Source organism: Lissotriton vulgaris, chromosome 7 (assembly GCF_964263255.1).
Source record: "Lissotriton vulgaris chromosome 7, aLisVul1.2, whole genome shotgun sequence".
NCBI lineage: Eukaryota > Metazoa > Chordata > Amphibia > Caudata > Salamandridae > Lissotriton > Lissotriton vulgaris.
Window position 1 is genome coordinate 1,397,485,776 of NC_141695.1, and position 17,762 is coordinate 1,397,503,537.

A 17,762-nucleotide genomic window follows, 5' to 3' on the forward strand; every position below is an offset into this window, starting at 1 on the left:
TTGGTTCTCAATGCGGTGGCAGCAACAATGTTTGCATTGGTTTCTTCAGCCATGCTCCCACAATGCATTGGTTCTTGCAGCCGCACAGCATGGCCTGCATCGGAATTGGTGCGGTGATCTCGGCCTTCGTAGATCGGTGCACTCGATTCGGCGTGCATCGATTTCTCAAGACACGGGCAGGCGCTGCATCGGTTTCTTCGGTGATGCGTCGGAAACAGGTACGGATGCGTTGTGCCTCTCAAAGTTGCGTTACTTTCCCAGCTGCCAGCGGAAAACAGCCTCCAAGGGTCCAAAACAGCAGCAGGCACCTCTTAGCGGTCAAAACTCCCAGCAAGGAAGTTTAGGAATTCTGGTGGTGAATCTTTGTGTCCCTGGGACTTCAGACCGGGAGGCAAGCTCTACTTCAAGCCCTTGGAGATCTTCCTCAAGCAGGGGTCCTTTCCTTGGCAGAAACAACCACTGCAGGCCAACCCAAGACAGAGTTTCTCCAGCTCTTCTTCTTGACAAAGGATCCTCTTGATTCCCAGAAGTGATCTAAAAGTCTGGGGTCTGGGCACCTCTTTTAAAAAAAATACAAAATCCTTTGTTCTCTGTGGCAGAGAAGCTCTTTGCCTAGTCAAAATCAGTTTTGTCTTTTCTGGTGCAGCTTCCTGGCAGTAGGTGGAGACAGCATTGTGGAAGGCAGACCAGGCCCACTCAGGTGTGAAATATATCTCCTACCCCCTACTCTGAATGCAGCCCAGGTCCGTTCAGTTCAGTCCTGACTCACCCTGAAAAGGCAAGACTCACCTAACCCCTGAAGTGGCCGTCTGAACAGAATTCATATTCCCAGCCCCTGTCACTCCAAAGCCAGACAGTCAACACAACCTAGCAGAGGCACACTGGATAGTTAGGTAATGGTATTTTCAAACCCAGAATGTAAAAATCACCCTCAGTCAAAGATGCATCTTAACATTCTGAGTTGAGGCATAATAAAGTTTACTTTCCTATCTTGTTCCAATGGGAAGTAATATTTATAAGATGTTATAAATAACTCCCATTCTATCCTATGGGACAGATAGTCTTACAATAGCGGAAAACAAAATTGGCAGTATTTCACTATCAGGACATGTCACACACATCAGGGAATGTCCTACCTTTCACAAATACTACACCCTGCCCACAGGGGTGCCTTGGGCCTACCTTAGGGGTGACTCACATGTAAGAAAAGGGAAGGTTAGGGCTTGGCAAGTGGGTTCACTTGCCACTTCGACATGGCAGTACCAAACTGAGCACAGACATTGCAGTGGCAGGTCTAAGTTACATTTACAGGCTGCTTATGTGTGTGGCACAATCGGTGCTGCAGTCCCACTAGCAGCATTTTATTTACAGGCCCTGGGAACACACAGTGCACTGTACTAGGGACTGACTAGTGAATCAAAATATGCCAATCATGGAATCACCGATCCATAACAACAATTTACAAGGAGTACTTGCACTTTGGCACTGAACTGCAGTGGCAAAATGCCCAAAGCATCTCGACCAGCAAAACGAAGTCCAACATACAGCAAAATAACAGGAGGCAATGGCAAAAATACAAGGGAAGCCTACACCAATGATGTCAGGTCAAACAATAGGCAATCACAAGTCTAAACCACACATTCAGAGGGAAGTGTTATCATTTTGATCTCTGTCTCCCTGTTGCTCCTGGGAGGCCACATCGGAGTCAGGGACAACCTCTGTAGCCTGTAAGATACCATCTGGGCAGACCTGGATCCTCCCGGATCCTGCATTGGTGTCTCTTGTCCTTCAATGGCCCAGTCGTCATTGACCACGGCCAGATCAGCTCGATGCTGATGGTTGGTTCGACCCCGTCGGAGACACCAGGCGATCACCCGAATTTCCCCAGAAATCCAACCAGTCACTGGCCTCATCATCCCAAAAACCCCATAACTATTTCTTTGTATTCCATTCTCGAATTGGAAGGCAAAAGGAGGCTGTATTTCAGACTAAGGGCCTCATTTACAAGAAAGTGCCGCAGCACCGCACCGCAAGCCCTTCTGCTGCGCCAGGCTGCAGCACTTTCAAAGCACAGGGATGCATCATATCTACAATCATCCCTTTGCTATCCTATGCTCTGGCATATAATTTGCTGCCATGTGCAGACGCAGGTACATTTGCACCATGGTGCAAGGATGCCTGCATCACAGGGATGATTGTTTATGTGCAGGAAAGTGTCCTTTCCTGCAATAAACAACCTTAAATGGCGTTTTTCAACTTCTACTTGTGCTGCATTAGCACACATGGAACTTGCAAAATGTCATTGTTGTAATGATTGTTTATGTACAGGAAGGGACTCCTTCCTGCACATAAACAATCACCAGAGGTGATTTCCTCATTCTATGTGTGCTGCAGAATCCAGCATCCATAGAAAGAGGAAAGAAACGAGGAGAAATAAATACACTTCTCCTCGTTGTGTATCCCAACTCCTACCCTGGGGAGGCGTAGCATTGAGACGCATTTTCAGGTTTATGATTTTTCTGGAAATATGTCAGGTTCCATGGGTGTTGCATGGGAACACCCAAAGGCAACTCCAATGGAACACCCCTTTCACGCATAGTTCTTTGTGTAAAAGGGCCGTATTTACAAGGATAGGAAAAGTCATGCCGGGTGGCTTTTCCAGTCCTTGTAGATATGGGGTAGCAAAACGCGCCACCGGTGCACCACAAAAAGTAAGGCACAGGCAGCGCAAGGGGATTGTGAATAAGCCCCACAGAGTATTTTTTCACAGAAAGGATAATTTCCTCTGGTTGTGCACTCGTTGAGTTTATTCAGGATACAAGGAGATAGGATGTCCCTCAGACAGCAGAGGCCACCGGGTTCCAGTGGCCTGTAGGATTGCCTCTCTGTCTCTAAAATTGAACAACTGGGCTATAATTGCCAGAGGCGGTGCACCAGGTCTAGGCAGAGGTACTAGGGCCCCATGCTCTTGCTCAACAGTAAAAAACCTAGGGAGTCTCTTGGGAACTAAAGTGGGAGTGATACATTTTTCTAAGAAAAGTTTGGTGGACTGTCCTTCTGCCCTATCCAGGAACCCCACAAATGGCATTTTCCTCTTGTCCTGCACTCTTTGGGCCAGATTCACAAAAGTAATCTGAGACAAAATCCTAACTTTACGACTTTGGGTATTCACAAAAGGTATTTAGGATAGTAAAGTTAGGATTCCTAACTTTACTACTCCTAAACTGAGAAAAATCCTAATTCTACGACTTTAAGTATTCACAAAAGGCATTTGGGAGTAGTAAAGTTAGGAATTCTAAAATTACTACTCCTAAATGCCTTTTGGGAATACTGAAAGTCGTAAAGTTAGGATTTTGTCTCAGATTACTTTTGTGAATCGTGTCCTTTGAGTGTAATCCAGATAGATGCAGTTGGGATGCAGTTGGGATGTCTCTCAAACTGCAGAGGCCCCCAGGTTCCAGTGGTCTGTAGGATTACAGCTCTGTCTTCAAAATTGAACAACTATGCTATAATTTCCTGAGGTGGTGTACCAGGTCCAGGCGGAAGTACTAGGGCCCTATGCACTCACTCAACAGTGTTTTTCTTACAAACGTTTGCTGGACTGCCCTCCCCTTTCAAGGATCCCCACAAATGGCAAATTATTCCTACGGGATCTCCCCTCTGTATCCTCTACATGATCATCCAAGCATATGACTTGTCTTTGTAGACCAATAACAATGTCACAGAGTATACAAACTTCCTCCTGCATAGCAGTCCTATTTTGTTCCACGGTTGTCACTCGGTCCGATACCTTATATAGATCAGATCGCAACAAGTTGACATCAATTGTAACAGTCGGTTTTATGTACCACCTCCTCCCATGAATTCTGAATCACTGCCAACATATCCCCGGGGAGGGAGTCGTTTGCAGTATTGTTTCTATGTTTCCATCCGAGGTTACCTTTTTGGCTCTGGGATCGGAAGCACTGGTTGTGCCTAGTTAAGAATTTTGTTGGCTTGAGTTGCCCAGTTTTCCTTCTCCTTCACCATCATTAAGCTCGCAAGCCAACCACCGTCGGACACCCACAACAAGCAGATGAGAGAGGCCTCGATAAGCTCTACCAGGATTTCCACCCCAGCCACTGTTACTTAGGCACTATTACTCCTGATATGCGCTTGGGTTTTGCCCAGGAATCCTTTCACAGCTGTGTGCTTAATACAGGACCCTCAGGGCTAGAGGTGTCTGCGTCGCTAGACTCCAAGCCCAAGGTTCAGGACAAGGGGGCCATGCAAAGTACTGTCCGAGTATCACAAGCCTTGCGTTCCCCCAAGCAGGCACTCTTTCCTAAGTTTAGCTGGCCTCTCAATCAGTATGGTCATGTTCCTCAGCAGGACATTTTCTTGTTGGTATATACCCCAGTAACAATGCCCAAAATCTCCCGGCCCACAAGGCCTGCGGTCATCTTAAAAGTCTAGTAATCACTGACCCCTGCTCTTGTAGGGGCCATCACCATCAGGGTGCTCAGGGCATTAACTTTCATGAAGTCTTATATTGAGTAGGTGCTTGGAGTCCCCTTACACCCCCAGCAAGCACCTCACCTATGGGGGCTCATAAGAGCAGCACACAGGTCCCTGCACATCATCTGCAGGCTCCACAAAAAGGCTCCTCTCTTCGGGAGAGATCTAGAGCAGCTGTAACCAGGCCTCTCCTCTTTCCCCCCAGCAGAGTATTGCAGCCCAGTAGGGCTGCCTCCACCATGCTCATAGGCCAGCCATCGACGCTCCTTCATTGCAGGTGAGTTGCCAGGTATAGGAAGTGGCCCCAGTGCACCTCTGGAGGTCTTCTCCCCGACCCTTCGTCACGGGGTCCAAGTGAGCGATCCTCTCCAACTCCACCACCTCCCGGATGCCCTCCCGAGGTCCCAGTCCTCTGAATGCCCAAGCCAGCCCTCCAGACCACTGCCAGGCCACGCCCTTTGCTGCTTACGCCTGGCCTCAGAGTTGTTTGCACCTCATACACAGATGGCGCTGACTCATCTCCGCAGACCGCGTCCCACCAGAACAGACAACCAGTTCCAGGAAACAGGATAGAGCCCTCAGATACACCGCAGGTGATGCCGGCAGGTTATCTGGAAACCATTCTTAACAGGGGGTCGCAGGATTATATCAGGATACTATTTGTGTCGGCTGGAGTGCCAGCAGGCACATCTACTTGCCCATCTTGCCTGGCCACGTCTCCTATATTACATGAGTGATATTACGACTCTTTGAGTGGTATGAGTCTGAGTACTGGGGCCAGTGGGACCCATTTTGCATGACCCCTGGTTTAACATGGCACAAATAGGAGAGTGATGCTGCTTCCACACATTAAGGGAGATTACTGATTGAATTCCTGTGGCTGGAGGGTGGACATACAGACACTGAAGTGACGAAGGAAGGAAGGAAACAGGGCTGCTTGTGGGATTTTAGCTAGGGGCTTGTTACCAAAAGGCCACTGATTCGTTCTTCCTGAGCACTGTCATTTGATAGATGATAGGGTGAGGGGTAGGACTGTAATTTCTGTTGTTCAAGGTCAAGATGTTTCTAGACAGTGCCTAGCCTTTTGTATCTCTCTGATTACTGCTTGAGGAAGGCTGATGACCACCAGGTGCAGAGATCTCTCATTTCACTGTCCCCTTATTTTGGATATTCCGGTCCATTACCTGCAGTGAGAGCAATCACCTTCCACAAAGGCTGTCTCTGAGAAGCAGCCCAAAAATTATATCCGAAAGAGAACCACCTCAAGCATGGTTCTGAAATCTTAGACAGTGGATCCACAATCCCTGTCTGGAAACCGCTCACTTTGTTCCAGTTCCAGGTTCTGCTCGACCTAGAAAGGAAGTGCTCTGCAGAGTACTCACAGAGCTGCTATGTGCCCAGGGCTGAAGTCTTCATGGCAGCCAGTTTCCAGGAGGTGTAGGGTCATCATTGAAGTCTGCACAACATGCTGGAGAAGTTGAAGGTGTGCCTAGCACCTAGAAACCTGCCTTCCTGCTCAGGGAGTGAAGGAGAGTGCTGGTTCTGCAGGAGGTGTGACTGCCCACGAAGAGAAAACAACTGTGTTCCTGGCACGTGAAACACTCAGAAATGACTGACTGCCCTTATGAGCGACGGCAGAGGTAATCAATGTTGGGAGGGGTCTCCAAGTCTTCCATTGCCTTCCTGCAGTGTACTGCCTACAGAAATCAAGCCTGAGAAGAATCCAAATCTGTCCAAAACCCCTGTAGTGCATGTAGGCCTGATACTACTGCTACCCAACTCCTAATGAATCCAGTAGGGGAGCTGCTGTCGCCGCCAAACTAGAATCCGCAACCTAGCCTGAAGGCTCTCTCTGCAGATGTGTACTTCTTGTGATCTTGGCACAGAGGCCCAAAATGCTCGCAAAACATTTTACCAGGACGCAGCCTAGAAGCTACATCTGCTAGGATTGGCACCCTACAAGAAGTCTGCCATGTTATTTACCTGCTGCAGGCCAAGTCCGGAGTAAAGCTGCTGTGGCTTTCCCTTGTCAAAAGAGTGACCGGTCAAAGCACTGGAAAGTGTAAATGCTTATGTAGGAATTGTATTTGGAATGACAACCCCATAGCTGAGCCCCAGTGAATTGTGTAGTATTACATGTGCTGTGTTATCAAAGCACTTTTATCTTACAAAGCTAAGCACTGGGCTTGACTGTGGAGTTCTGAGTAATGGACCCCCACATTACCTCTCTGTGAAACCTCTGACTGTCCTCCCACGTTACCCCGAGAGTCTTTGTCGGAATGGGTGTACATGACCCAGTTTGCAGAACCATAGTAGGGTGTAACCAGGTCACCAGTGGCAAACAACCTCAACCAGTGTCCGAGGACCCAGTAACCCCATCTCCCCCACCCCCCATCTGCCCCGTGACCCGCCGAATGGGGTCTTGCAGTGGGCCTGCAATAAAAAAAAATGTCCTAAGTGTTATTGCGCCATTGGACTATGTGGAATAAAAGTGCCAGTGAAAATAAATGAGGGATGCAGGCAATGCCAAAAGTAGTCCACTACCCAAACCCTAACCCCACTCACACTGAAACCCGCATCATTCAGAGATGTAAACCATAGCCAACCCACAACCAACATCTGGGGAGACTAAAAACCAAAATTTTGCATCAGCGAAACACCCTTGATGTGTCAAAAGTCATCATCCAAAAACCCACACCGTGAAGTAAGGGCGTGCAGGAGATCAAAAGGAACCCATATCAATAGCAGGTTGAAACCGTCATACATCATCCCACAAAGAATTATAAAAACACACTTTGGGGGTAAAGGAATTTAATCAAGCAGCGCACTGAACGATTAGGGCAGTTGGCAATAAATCAGAAGAAATGGAAGCAAGAGGGAGAAGAAAGAGAACTTTCGATCCTTAGATGAACCCAGGCCACAACAGGAGGCCTAAAATACTATTGCAGATAAAACTACCCGGAGAATTAGATGGTTGGATTGTAAAGTGGAAGGAGAGGGAGAGTAAGAGTCTGAGAACTCCTACAGTAGAAATCTCAGTAGCCTGTGTCAGATCTAGCCAATGAAATCTTTAGATAGCTACATGGTTAAAAGGAACACAGGAAAGAAGGCATCGGGGATCTAAATATTAAATCAAAACGAGGAAAAGTCCAGTTTCAAAACAGAACGGCTACAAAAGATTCCAGCATTGAAGCTTCCAACGACTCTTTGGCGTCTTTGGATCTTCAAGATGCTTATTTTATTTGTATTACCTTGTGTGATATAGAGCAACCAGTACACATTTAAAGTTCTCATTTTGGCCCAAAGAAGTCTCCACAATCCTTCCGAACATTTCTGAAAGATTCTAGACCACTGTTTGGTATTGTCAATAATGAACACATGTTTGTTCACTTCCACTTGCTAAATAAAATGTGTCATTTCCTGCCCCTTACAGGGATAAAACGGCAAAATACTTTCCCACAGTGTAAGTGACAGTACGGCCATGGAGCCTTTTTAAATGGGAGAAGTCTAGTCTATTTCCATTCAAGGACATGCAATACATAGGTCTGTAGTTTTTTATTTGAGAGTCATTAAATTCAGATCCGTTCAGTGATTTCTTCTTTTCAGTTCATATGTATTCAACCAAATCTGCCATAGTACACAGTCAGTCAACCCGCTTCGACTTCTAAAGCGGTACAAAAAGGGGTGGTGATGGACGGTAGCATCTGAATCAATCAAACACTCACACCCAGTCAAAAGATCTGGGTTTAATCCATCACCGTTCTTTAGCCCACTCTGCCACCCCAGTTCAGACATGGCTATATGCAAATCAGTCTGACCCTGTGCCTCATGGGAACAGTCCAGCCCGAACTGCCAAGCCATGTCTTCCCTGGACCAGAAACAAGCTTCCGAGGACCGGTTTCTGGCATTCCAGCCATCTTCAGCCCAGCATGCTTGAATCCTGTGGCAAAGTGAGCAAGGGACTCACGTCTGAGCATACCCTGCCACACTTATGGCGGCCAAAAGCGGTACAAAAAGGGGTGGTGATGGACGGAGCATCTAAATCAATCAAACACTCACACCCAGTCAAAAGATCTGGGTTTAATCCATCACCGTTCTTTAGCCCACTCTGCCACCCCAGTTCAGACATGGCTATATGCAAATCAGTCTGACCCTGTGTCTCATGGGAACAGTCCAGCCCGAACTGCCAAGCCATGTCTTCCCTGGACCGGAAACAAGCTTCCGAGGACCGGTTTCTGGCATTCCAGCCGTCTTCAGCCCGGCTTGCTTGAATCCAGTGGCAGAGTGAGCAAGGGACTCAGGTCTGAGCATACCCTGCCACACTTATGGCGGCCAAAAGCGGTACAAAAAGGGGTGGTGATGGATGGAGCATCTGAATCAATCAAACACTCACACCCAGTCAAAAGATCTGGGTTTAATCCATCACCGTTCTTTAGCCCACTCTGCCACCCCAGTTCAGACATGGCTATATGCAAATCAGTCTGACCCTGTGCCTCATGGGAACAGTCCAGCCCGAACTGCCAAGCCATGTCTTCCCTGGACCGGGAACAAGCTTCCGAGGACCGGTTTCTGGCATTCCAGCCGTCTTCAGCCCGGCTTGCTTGAATCCAGTGGCAAAGTGAGCAAGGGACTCACGCCTGAGCATACCCTGCCACACTTATGGCGGCCAAAAGCGGTACAAAAAGGAGTGGTGATGGACGGAGCATCTGAATCAATCAAACACTCACACCCAGTCAAAAGATCTGGGTTTAATCCATCACCGTTCTTTAGCCCACTCTGCCACCCCAGTTCAGACATGGCTATATGCAAATCAGTCTGACCCTGTGCCTCATGGGAACAGTCCAGCCCGAACTGCCAAGCCATGTCTTCCCTGGACCGGAAACAAGCTTCCGAGGACCGGTTTCTGGCATTCCAGCCGTCTTCAGCCCGGCTTGCTTGAATTCAGTGGCAAAGTGAGCAAGGGACTCACGTCTAAGCATACCCTGCCACACTTATGGCGGCCAAAAGCGGTACAAAAAGGGGTGGTGATGGACGGAGCATCTGAATTAATCAAACACTCACACCCAGTCAAAAGATCTGGGTTTAATCCATCACCGTTCTTTAGCCCACTCTGCGACCCCAGTTCAGTGTGGAGTGCAAACAAACGATGGATTTAGGCCCAGATCTTTGTACTGGGGTGAATGTAAGACATTGTTCTGCATTCTGTCCATCAACTGTGTTTTTTGTAATTTTCACCCTGGGTGGGCTGGGTATGCTCAGACGTGAGTCCCAGGCTCTCCACATCACTGGATTCAAGCTATCCAGGCTGAAGAAGGCTGATAGCCAGAAACCGGTCCTTGGATGTTTGATTCCGGTCTAGGAAAGACATGGCTTGGTAGTTCGGGCTGGACTGTTCCCATGAGGCACAGGGTCAAGGCTGATTTGCATATAGCCATTGTCTGACCTAGGGTGGTGTGGAGTGCAAACAAACAATGGATTTAGGCCCAGATCTTTGTACTGGGGTGAATGTAAGACATTGTTCTGCATTCTGTCCATCAACTGTGTTTTTTGCAATTTTCGACTTCTAAAATGACAGGATTTCTTTAAGATTGCAAACCAAATACAAACATGATTATAAAACACTATACATTTTTAAATAAAATTTCACATACTATGGCATTCCATGAAAAGATTAGGGCAGTTAATCATAAATAATTTTTATTCTCAAAAGCATTATTGAAATGACCCTAATTCTTAATTTTAATTAAGATTTTAATCCTATGTAAATATTGAAGCATGGATATTTTTTACATTAAGCATAAAATAGGCTATAAACGAAAAGAGACTTACATACACAAAGTTAACAAAAGAACATGATGTTGCAGAAAATTTAAAAATGAAGAGACAATACTCTGGGTATTAGTCAAGAGAAACAATAAAGTAGTATCATACCAATATGCTGGATCACTGTGTTAAAACTAAAACAGAACTTGTTGGGAAGTTTAAGGAACAACTAGCATTCAATGGGAAATAGGAAGCAGCTCAGCAAAATATCAAAGACAAGTGTCACTTCAACTGTCCATGGCCCTCGCTAGAACAGGTCAGTTGGAGCCAAAAAGCTAAAAGCATAAACAAGTAAACCAATATATAAAGATTTTCTCTTAATACAAGTCAATAAAGAATACTTCAGGAAGCTTGTTACTCGCAGCTAAAGCTTATCTAATGTTTAGGGGGGTGGATCTTCTCCCCAAGGAAGCTCAAAAAGTCCTTGAGGGGAAGATATCATCTACCTGCATAGCACTTGTCTTACTATGATCACAAAACCCTACTTTTCTTTCAGGTTTGAAAATTAGGTTATGCTCTCAGGAAATGTGCAAGGCACAGTCGCTTCTGAGTCCACAAAAAGCATGAAAGTTTGCCAACATATTCAGTGTCACAGGAAACATCATCAAGGTAATATAGAACAACATCCATAACTGAGTGAATGGTTGGTACATTCAGGACTACACATGCAGTTACTAAAACTGCATTACAGAGGATCATATGAATGTGATACAGACAGAGGTTATGGTTTTTTTGGCAACAAGCATTGCTTGCAGGGAGCAACTCTACATTTTGGCGGCAAGCTGACCAAGCTACAAATGATGCCACCTTCCTAACGACCCCAAACTGCTATCCTCAGACATTGCTTCCAGTTAATTTATTTGCAGAATCATACTGATTTCACCCCTTTATTCCCTGAGTCCTGACACTCACTCTACACTTGTCACTCTAATGTGCACAGCTAACCAGGGAAGCTGATTCCACAACTTTCTCTTCTTTGACTTTTACATGACCCCTCTGCACCAACCAGTCACTGCCATATGGGTGTTGCAAAGCAAAAGTAGTTCCCTGCTACCTTTGAACACGTTACCGGTTTGTCTGACTACCTGTAACCTATTGATGATCGTCTTTGGGGGCCACCAATTTTACAGCATTTACATAATGTCAAACGGAAAGACTGCTGCTTGAAACAACGTTTTCTGGGGATGTATCTATGGAACAAACACAACTGGGAAGGCGGGATTTCCGATCTCTTATCTGGTCACTCTAGATCTAAATCCCCACCTAGGTCGACTGAATCTTTGTTGCCTGTCATAGAGTAAAAGCAATCCACTACCAGGTTAATCAAACCAATAATTGGCACGACTCTGAAGAACCACTTACCACGAATAAGTTTTAAAGTTTTATTACAAAGCTAAAGATAACCGGAGATACAAACATCTCAATATATGGTTCAAAAGGTATACTGGCACTAAGACAAACATGAATTCTCTAAACGATCTTAGACGACAGAAAAATACCACCAAAACCACTTCAAATACCATCAAGTTTGCAAGAATAGACACTAGTTGTAACTTAAGCGTCATTTACAAAAAGAGAAAAAACAGGTTAGACTGTCCCTACACTAGACTAGGTGACTTCCGAAGAAGTTCACTCACTTTCCCTTAGTCTTTGGTGTAAATCTGTGCATTGCAGTCATGCTCTCTCTGCCTACCCATCCGCTCTCTAAGGATCCTCAGGCCATCTGCTCTACTCTCCACCCCAGGGTGCTGTCCCTTATACAAAATCACAATTACAGTTGAAACGCCCCTCAGAGACGCCCCTCACGTACACCTCTCGCGTGGTTTCGGTTCTGGCTTTTTCCATACTGATACTCCTCTGGGCTTCTTGTTAGCGTTGACCTTGCTTCCCAGGCTTCTTCTCGGCTCGCCGGTACCCCCCTGGAAATTCCTGAAGCCTCCTCCAGGCCCGTGCCTGTCTCCCAGGACAGAGCTCTATTTATCACACTCTTGATTGGAACCCCCTCACACCTGCAAACAGACACCCATGAATTGGGCCCCAAATTCCGACCTCCAGTTTATCTCTCAAGTCGTAAAACTTCGAACATGGTCAGCAATTTATGCTTAACGAGACTCGAATTTAACTAGCACATGCAGATCAAAGAAGCAACTTTATCTTTCCAGGCCTACTAAATTACTTGCAAAAGGCCTGCACTCCGTGAACCTTTTATTTCTTAGCCTAAAACAATATTCTAACCTATTACACCCTGATTATATGTAACACTTCTATAAAACATAACTTTAACATATGATCAATAATATTCTGAATAATAGCAAATCCATCTTATGCGAAAATGTAAAGGCACGTTTTTGTTCTTCATACATTGCCATGAGGCCTGCACATTTCTACGTTTGGCAGCATTACATTTTCTTCTGCACCAGCTACATAACATGGAATCTAATAACATTTCTAACATTTCTAAAGATTACTACATTAGTTTCACACTCTAAAATATGCATTCTATATTGATTAAACACTCGTGTGTATATGCAATTCTATATTTTTCGACACTCTAATGTGCTTTAACTAAATTCGTGCATCCTACATGTAAATATTATGCACTTCTACATTTTTACTCAAATTGCGCTCTCTCACAACCAATATTGCCAATTCAGTTGTTAACAGGAACTTGTTTGCCACTACGTTTATTAGCACCTCATAAACAGATGGGTGTTCAATATCAGAGCTAGGCATCTGACAAAACCTGTAGGAATCAGAGCTGGACCATGGAATGGCCAAACCCCAGAGTTTGCACTGCTTTGTCTGCAGGAGGTCAGCTGAAGTGATAGATGCTGAGGTGGATCACGTGACCTCTAAGGCAATCATGAAAGTCCATCTTTGTTAACAGAATGCCTGCTGGACCTAACATTCCTATCTTCTTTTCTATGCAGATTCTATACATGGCCCGCAATGCCAAGGACGTGGCTGTGTCATTCTACTTTTTCCAGATGGCAGTGAAAGTACTCCCCCCCATAAAGATGTGGGCGGAGTTCCTGGAAAAGTACATGGCTGGGGAAGGTGAGAGAAATAATTATTCAGAGTCAGTCCAAAGTTTGATCATGCAGTACTGACTACTATACCCGGGTGACAATTTTATTACATTGACAACGTTTCACCAAAATTGGGAATTACGAGAAATTTGCATTGCATAAACTTGTTTGGCCATATTTGCGGTCACACAGTTGCGTGTGGGAGACTGGTTCGAGCAGAAAATCTCTTGAGGGATGCATTTTCGCTGCAAACTAGTTTCCTCCTAATATCTTGTGTGACTTTTCTAGGCAAGGTGTGCTCTTGTGTGATATTTTGCCGAGAGACAGCGGGCAATTACATTAAGCACAAAAGGCTTACCTTCACGTAATTTCTGTGAAAAAAATTACAATGTTGCCCACTCTACTGGCGCCTGCCCATTCACAAATACCGGGCCAGAAAGCAAACTGAGACACCACAACAGCAGTGTATATCTGTGCTCCCTTCCCCCTTGGGAGCACGGTGCTGCATCACCATGAAGAATTAGAGTAGGGGTCATAATCAGAGATGAGAAGCACAAGGGACATCTGGTGAGATAACAGCCAGCAAGACGGAAAGGGGTGCAAGTGGGCAGCTTTCAGCTTGGATGAAATTGGCCCTTGTTAAAGTATTGGTGTTGCGGATCAGTGGACTACTCTAGACCCATGCCAACCAGCATGTGTGCTCCCGTCATTTTAACTCCAGTATTGAACGGAGTGGTGTGTAAGCCTAGGTGTGGGTGCATCTAACACTTAGGGGCCCTTTAGAATGTAGGGCGGATCGCCACCGCCCGCATGGCGGTCGCGATCCGCCCTACATCCTTCCCCGCCCGCCACCCATTTATCCCTGCCATATTAGTATGGCGGGGTGTACCGCGGCAGACGGGAAGACCGTCCGCCGCTTTTCCACCCGGTCGACAAGTCGACCGGGCAGAAAAGGGTTTCGTAAGGTGGCGGTGTCTGCTAGACATTGCCATCCATATTAGCATGGGGGTGGACACAGGCCTTTCCGTGGCGGTGTTGCTGCCACGGAAAGGCATGCAGAATTGTCTTACGGGGGCCCGTTGCGGGTCCCCAGGTTATTGGGAGGCTAGGTGGTGCACATGGGGTGTACCTATGGTACCCCCTGCATTGTCATGGACATGGTGGCAGGCACCTCGCGGTGCCTGTCACCTTGTGCATGACAATGCATGCAGCGCATTCCCAGCATTGTGGCGGGCGGTGTTGTGAGCATCGCCTGCCACAATGCTGGGAATGGAGGATGCCACCGCCACAGTGGCGGTGGCATCCTAATCACCGGTGCGGGACCGCCGCACCACTGGTAGCCGGTCCCAGCACTGCTAGGGTGGCGGCAGGCAGATGGAAGTCCGCCCGGCATCCTAATGGGCCCCTTAATTCCAGGCTCTGCACATTCGCTTTTCACCTAGCAGAGGGGCAGACAAGGATTGCGTATAACGTGTGTACATTTCACCTCAAGAGTCCATCATACATTGCACTTCTACAGGCTCCCCTCCTCTTGCATATGTAATGGATCCCGTATTCCCTCGTGGAGCTTGGTTTGGGTGGTGGCAGAGCCATGGTGAGGTTCATGATATGCTGCAAATCCTTTTCCATCCAAACTTTCTCAGTCCAAATTTCGTTTATCAAGTGTTCCTGCTTCCTCATCTCTCCCCTACATGCCCTTCCTTTCTCGTGATCTGGCTCTAGACTAAACTCTGCCCCCTATCAGAGGGTGGCAGTAGATTATATTCCACAATGAAGTCCTTGCAATTCAGCTCGATTCCTTCTCTAGCAGAGAGACGGGTGGAATGATGATTGATTGAATGTCACCGCAGTGAAAATATTGGGTATTCACGTGGCATTATCGTTCATCGATCTAGTTCCTTGCGCACCAGGTTCTCCAACCTGCATCCAGAAGGGGGCGTCCGCCAGAGCTTCAGCTGCTCTGAACCAGACTGGGCTGTTGTGTTGCCATTTAGGCAGAGGCTGGCCTGGCAGTGTGGGCTGCACCAAGCCTGGTTTGCCTATCGCTGTCTCTGTCTGGAGTGGCACAGTGGGCAGAAAACAAAACGGACTGGAATGCTGTCGGACTAATTACCAGCAGCTGAGATGAAGTATTCTACCCATCGCTTTTTATTTACTGAAACTTTCATGCTTTGTAAATGCATCATTTGTGGATTTCAGGAGAACCTGGGATGGCTTAGGCTCTTCTGGAGACAGTTTGAACACACCTGGGGCCTCATTTATGAGGCCTTGCGTCAGTTTTGCGCTGCGGATGCGTCACTTTTTGTGACGCATCGGCAGCGTAAAACATGCGCCTTGTTGCGCCATATTTAAAAAGTGACGCATCTAGGGAGATGCGTCACTTTTTAAACCCCTGCGCCACATTATACCTGCGTCAGGTATAATGTATGCAGAGGGGGCGTTCCCCCGCAAAAAGCCTTGTAATAGTGACGCAGTGAAATCTATGAGATTTCACTGCGTCACTTTTAGGATGCTGTTGCGTCAAAATCTTGCGCCTGCCTCACAGCAGGCGAAAGACTGACGCAAGCCCTTTCACATGGGGCTTTCCCCATGTGAAAGGACGCATTGCTGGAGATGCGTCACTTTTGTGACACACTCCAGCAATGCGTCACTTTTGCGCTTACAGATGCGTCAGAAATACTGACGTATCTGTAAGTCCTTGCGACATGATGCGTCATACATTAAATATGATGCATCATTGGTGTCGCAAGGAGTGCGCACTGAAAAGTGACGCATCGCTGTTTTCACGCAGCGATGCGTCACTTTTCATAAATGAGGCCCCAGATGTACACAGTGCCACAATATGGCTTCAGAGGTTATGTGCTTGATATTTAATTATGCTTTGACCTGCAGACCAAGACTTTCAAGCTTGCAAGACCAGTTCAGCCTTTTATGCTTCCCAGGTTATTAAACTGAGCAGCATTACATTTGGTAGCTGTAGCATCAGTTATTTGCAGTCCTTAGAAATGAGAAGCAGCAAGCATAAAACATCCTTTTTTATGGATTGTCTAACTCCAATATTGTACACAACGGGGCATATTATCAAGCCTGTGCGCTAAAATTATCGCCGCTTTATCGTCCAAAAACGGCCGATAAAGCGGCGATAATGGGCTTGATAATATGCTCTGTGGAATTCCAATCGAAGCCCATGTTAGATGTCTTCACATCTAACATGTGCTTCGATTGGAATTCCATAGAGCATATTATCAAGCCCATTATCGCCGCTTTATCGGCCGTTTTCGGCCGATAAAGCAGCGATAATTTTAGCGCACAGGCTTGATAATATGCCCCAACATTTTTAATGCATCTCATTAATACACCAGGAGGCAACACCTAGGTATTTAAATACTGTTCTACGTTGTTGATAATTTCCGAGGAAAACAATTCACGTGGCACATCTTGCATACCAGGAGCCAAAAAGACCACCTTCCCCAAGTGCAGCATTGCTACAAGTAGCCACCTTAGAAAGGCGCCATTTGCAGTCCCCAGAAATAGTTAGTGAATGAGTTTTTATATGATCAGAGTGGTTCTGTCTTTTTTAACAGTGTCGTGTGGTTTGTGGCACGACCACGTGAAGGGCTGGTGGGAGAAACGAGATGACCCTTGCATCCTGTACCTGTTTTATGAGGACATGAAGGAGGTGAGAACGTTTGTGTAATTACCATAGGTTTCTAACTTCTAGAAAGAATCCAATGACCGGGCTTCTTCTGATCCTCTTACTGGGAGAGGTCTGACCGTTTGACTTCCATGTCTACCAATAAGTTTCTCTCTATTCGTTTTCTGATAGGACCCGATGCGAGAAATCAGGAAAGTGGCACGGCTCCTGAATAAGGACCTGGAGGAGAAAGTTCTGGAAAATATTATCCGTCTAACATCATTCAAGTCCATGAAAGACAACCCAATGGCTAACTACTCTACGTTACCACAGGCATTCCTGGACCATAGCATCAGTCCTTTCATGAGGAAAGGTAAGGATGCACTTGCTTCTCTGGAGAGGATGGAGCATCGAGTCCTGGTTGCAGACGAGTAGCTCGAAGTGTGGGAGAGGAACCCACATTTCTAGCTACTCTATTTCACACTTTATCACCCTGGTAGAAAATGTTTATCGTTTTGGGCCTATGGTACTTAACAGAAACTGTGACACTTTCGGGTACCTACCAAAAGATGTGATACATATTACATGTTATTTCCCCTGGAAATTGATCACATAATATTGTGCTTTCAAACAGCTGGGTGATATCTAAAATGATAAGGTCAAAGCCATTGTGGGTGACTCCTTTGAGAACCCTGACATTTAAAAATACCCGAACCCTGTGCTCCCCTTTGATATTCCCTTACAGGATGGTGGGGAAATTCTTTCAGGTGCAAAAATGA

General features: G+C 46.4%; 1 protein-coding gene across 5 annotated transcripts in view; it reads left to right on the forward strand.

Moving 5' to 3' along the window:
• Positions 1–17,762, forward strand: part of LOC147705711 (sulfotransferase 1 family member D1-like) — a 517,747-nt gene that overhangs the window by 480,774 nt on the left and 19,211 nt on the right. For all 5 annotated transcript variants that reach the window (XM_086932132.1, XM_086932133.1, XM_086932134.1 and 2 more), the window contains 3 exons: positions 13,251–13,377; positions 16,934–17,028; positions 17,176–17,356. In XM_086932132.1, the coding sequence (XP_086788258.1) occupies positions 13,251–13,377; positions 16,934–17,028; positions 17,176–17,356 (403 nt within the window). The remainder of the gene's footprint in view (positions 1–13,250; positions 13,378–16,933; positions 17,029–17,175; positions 17,357–17,762) is intronic.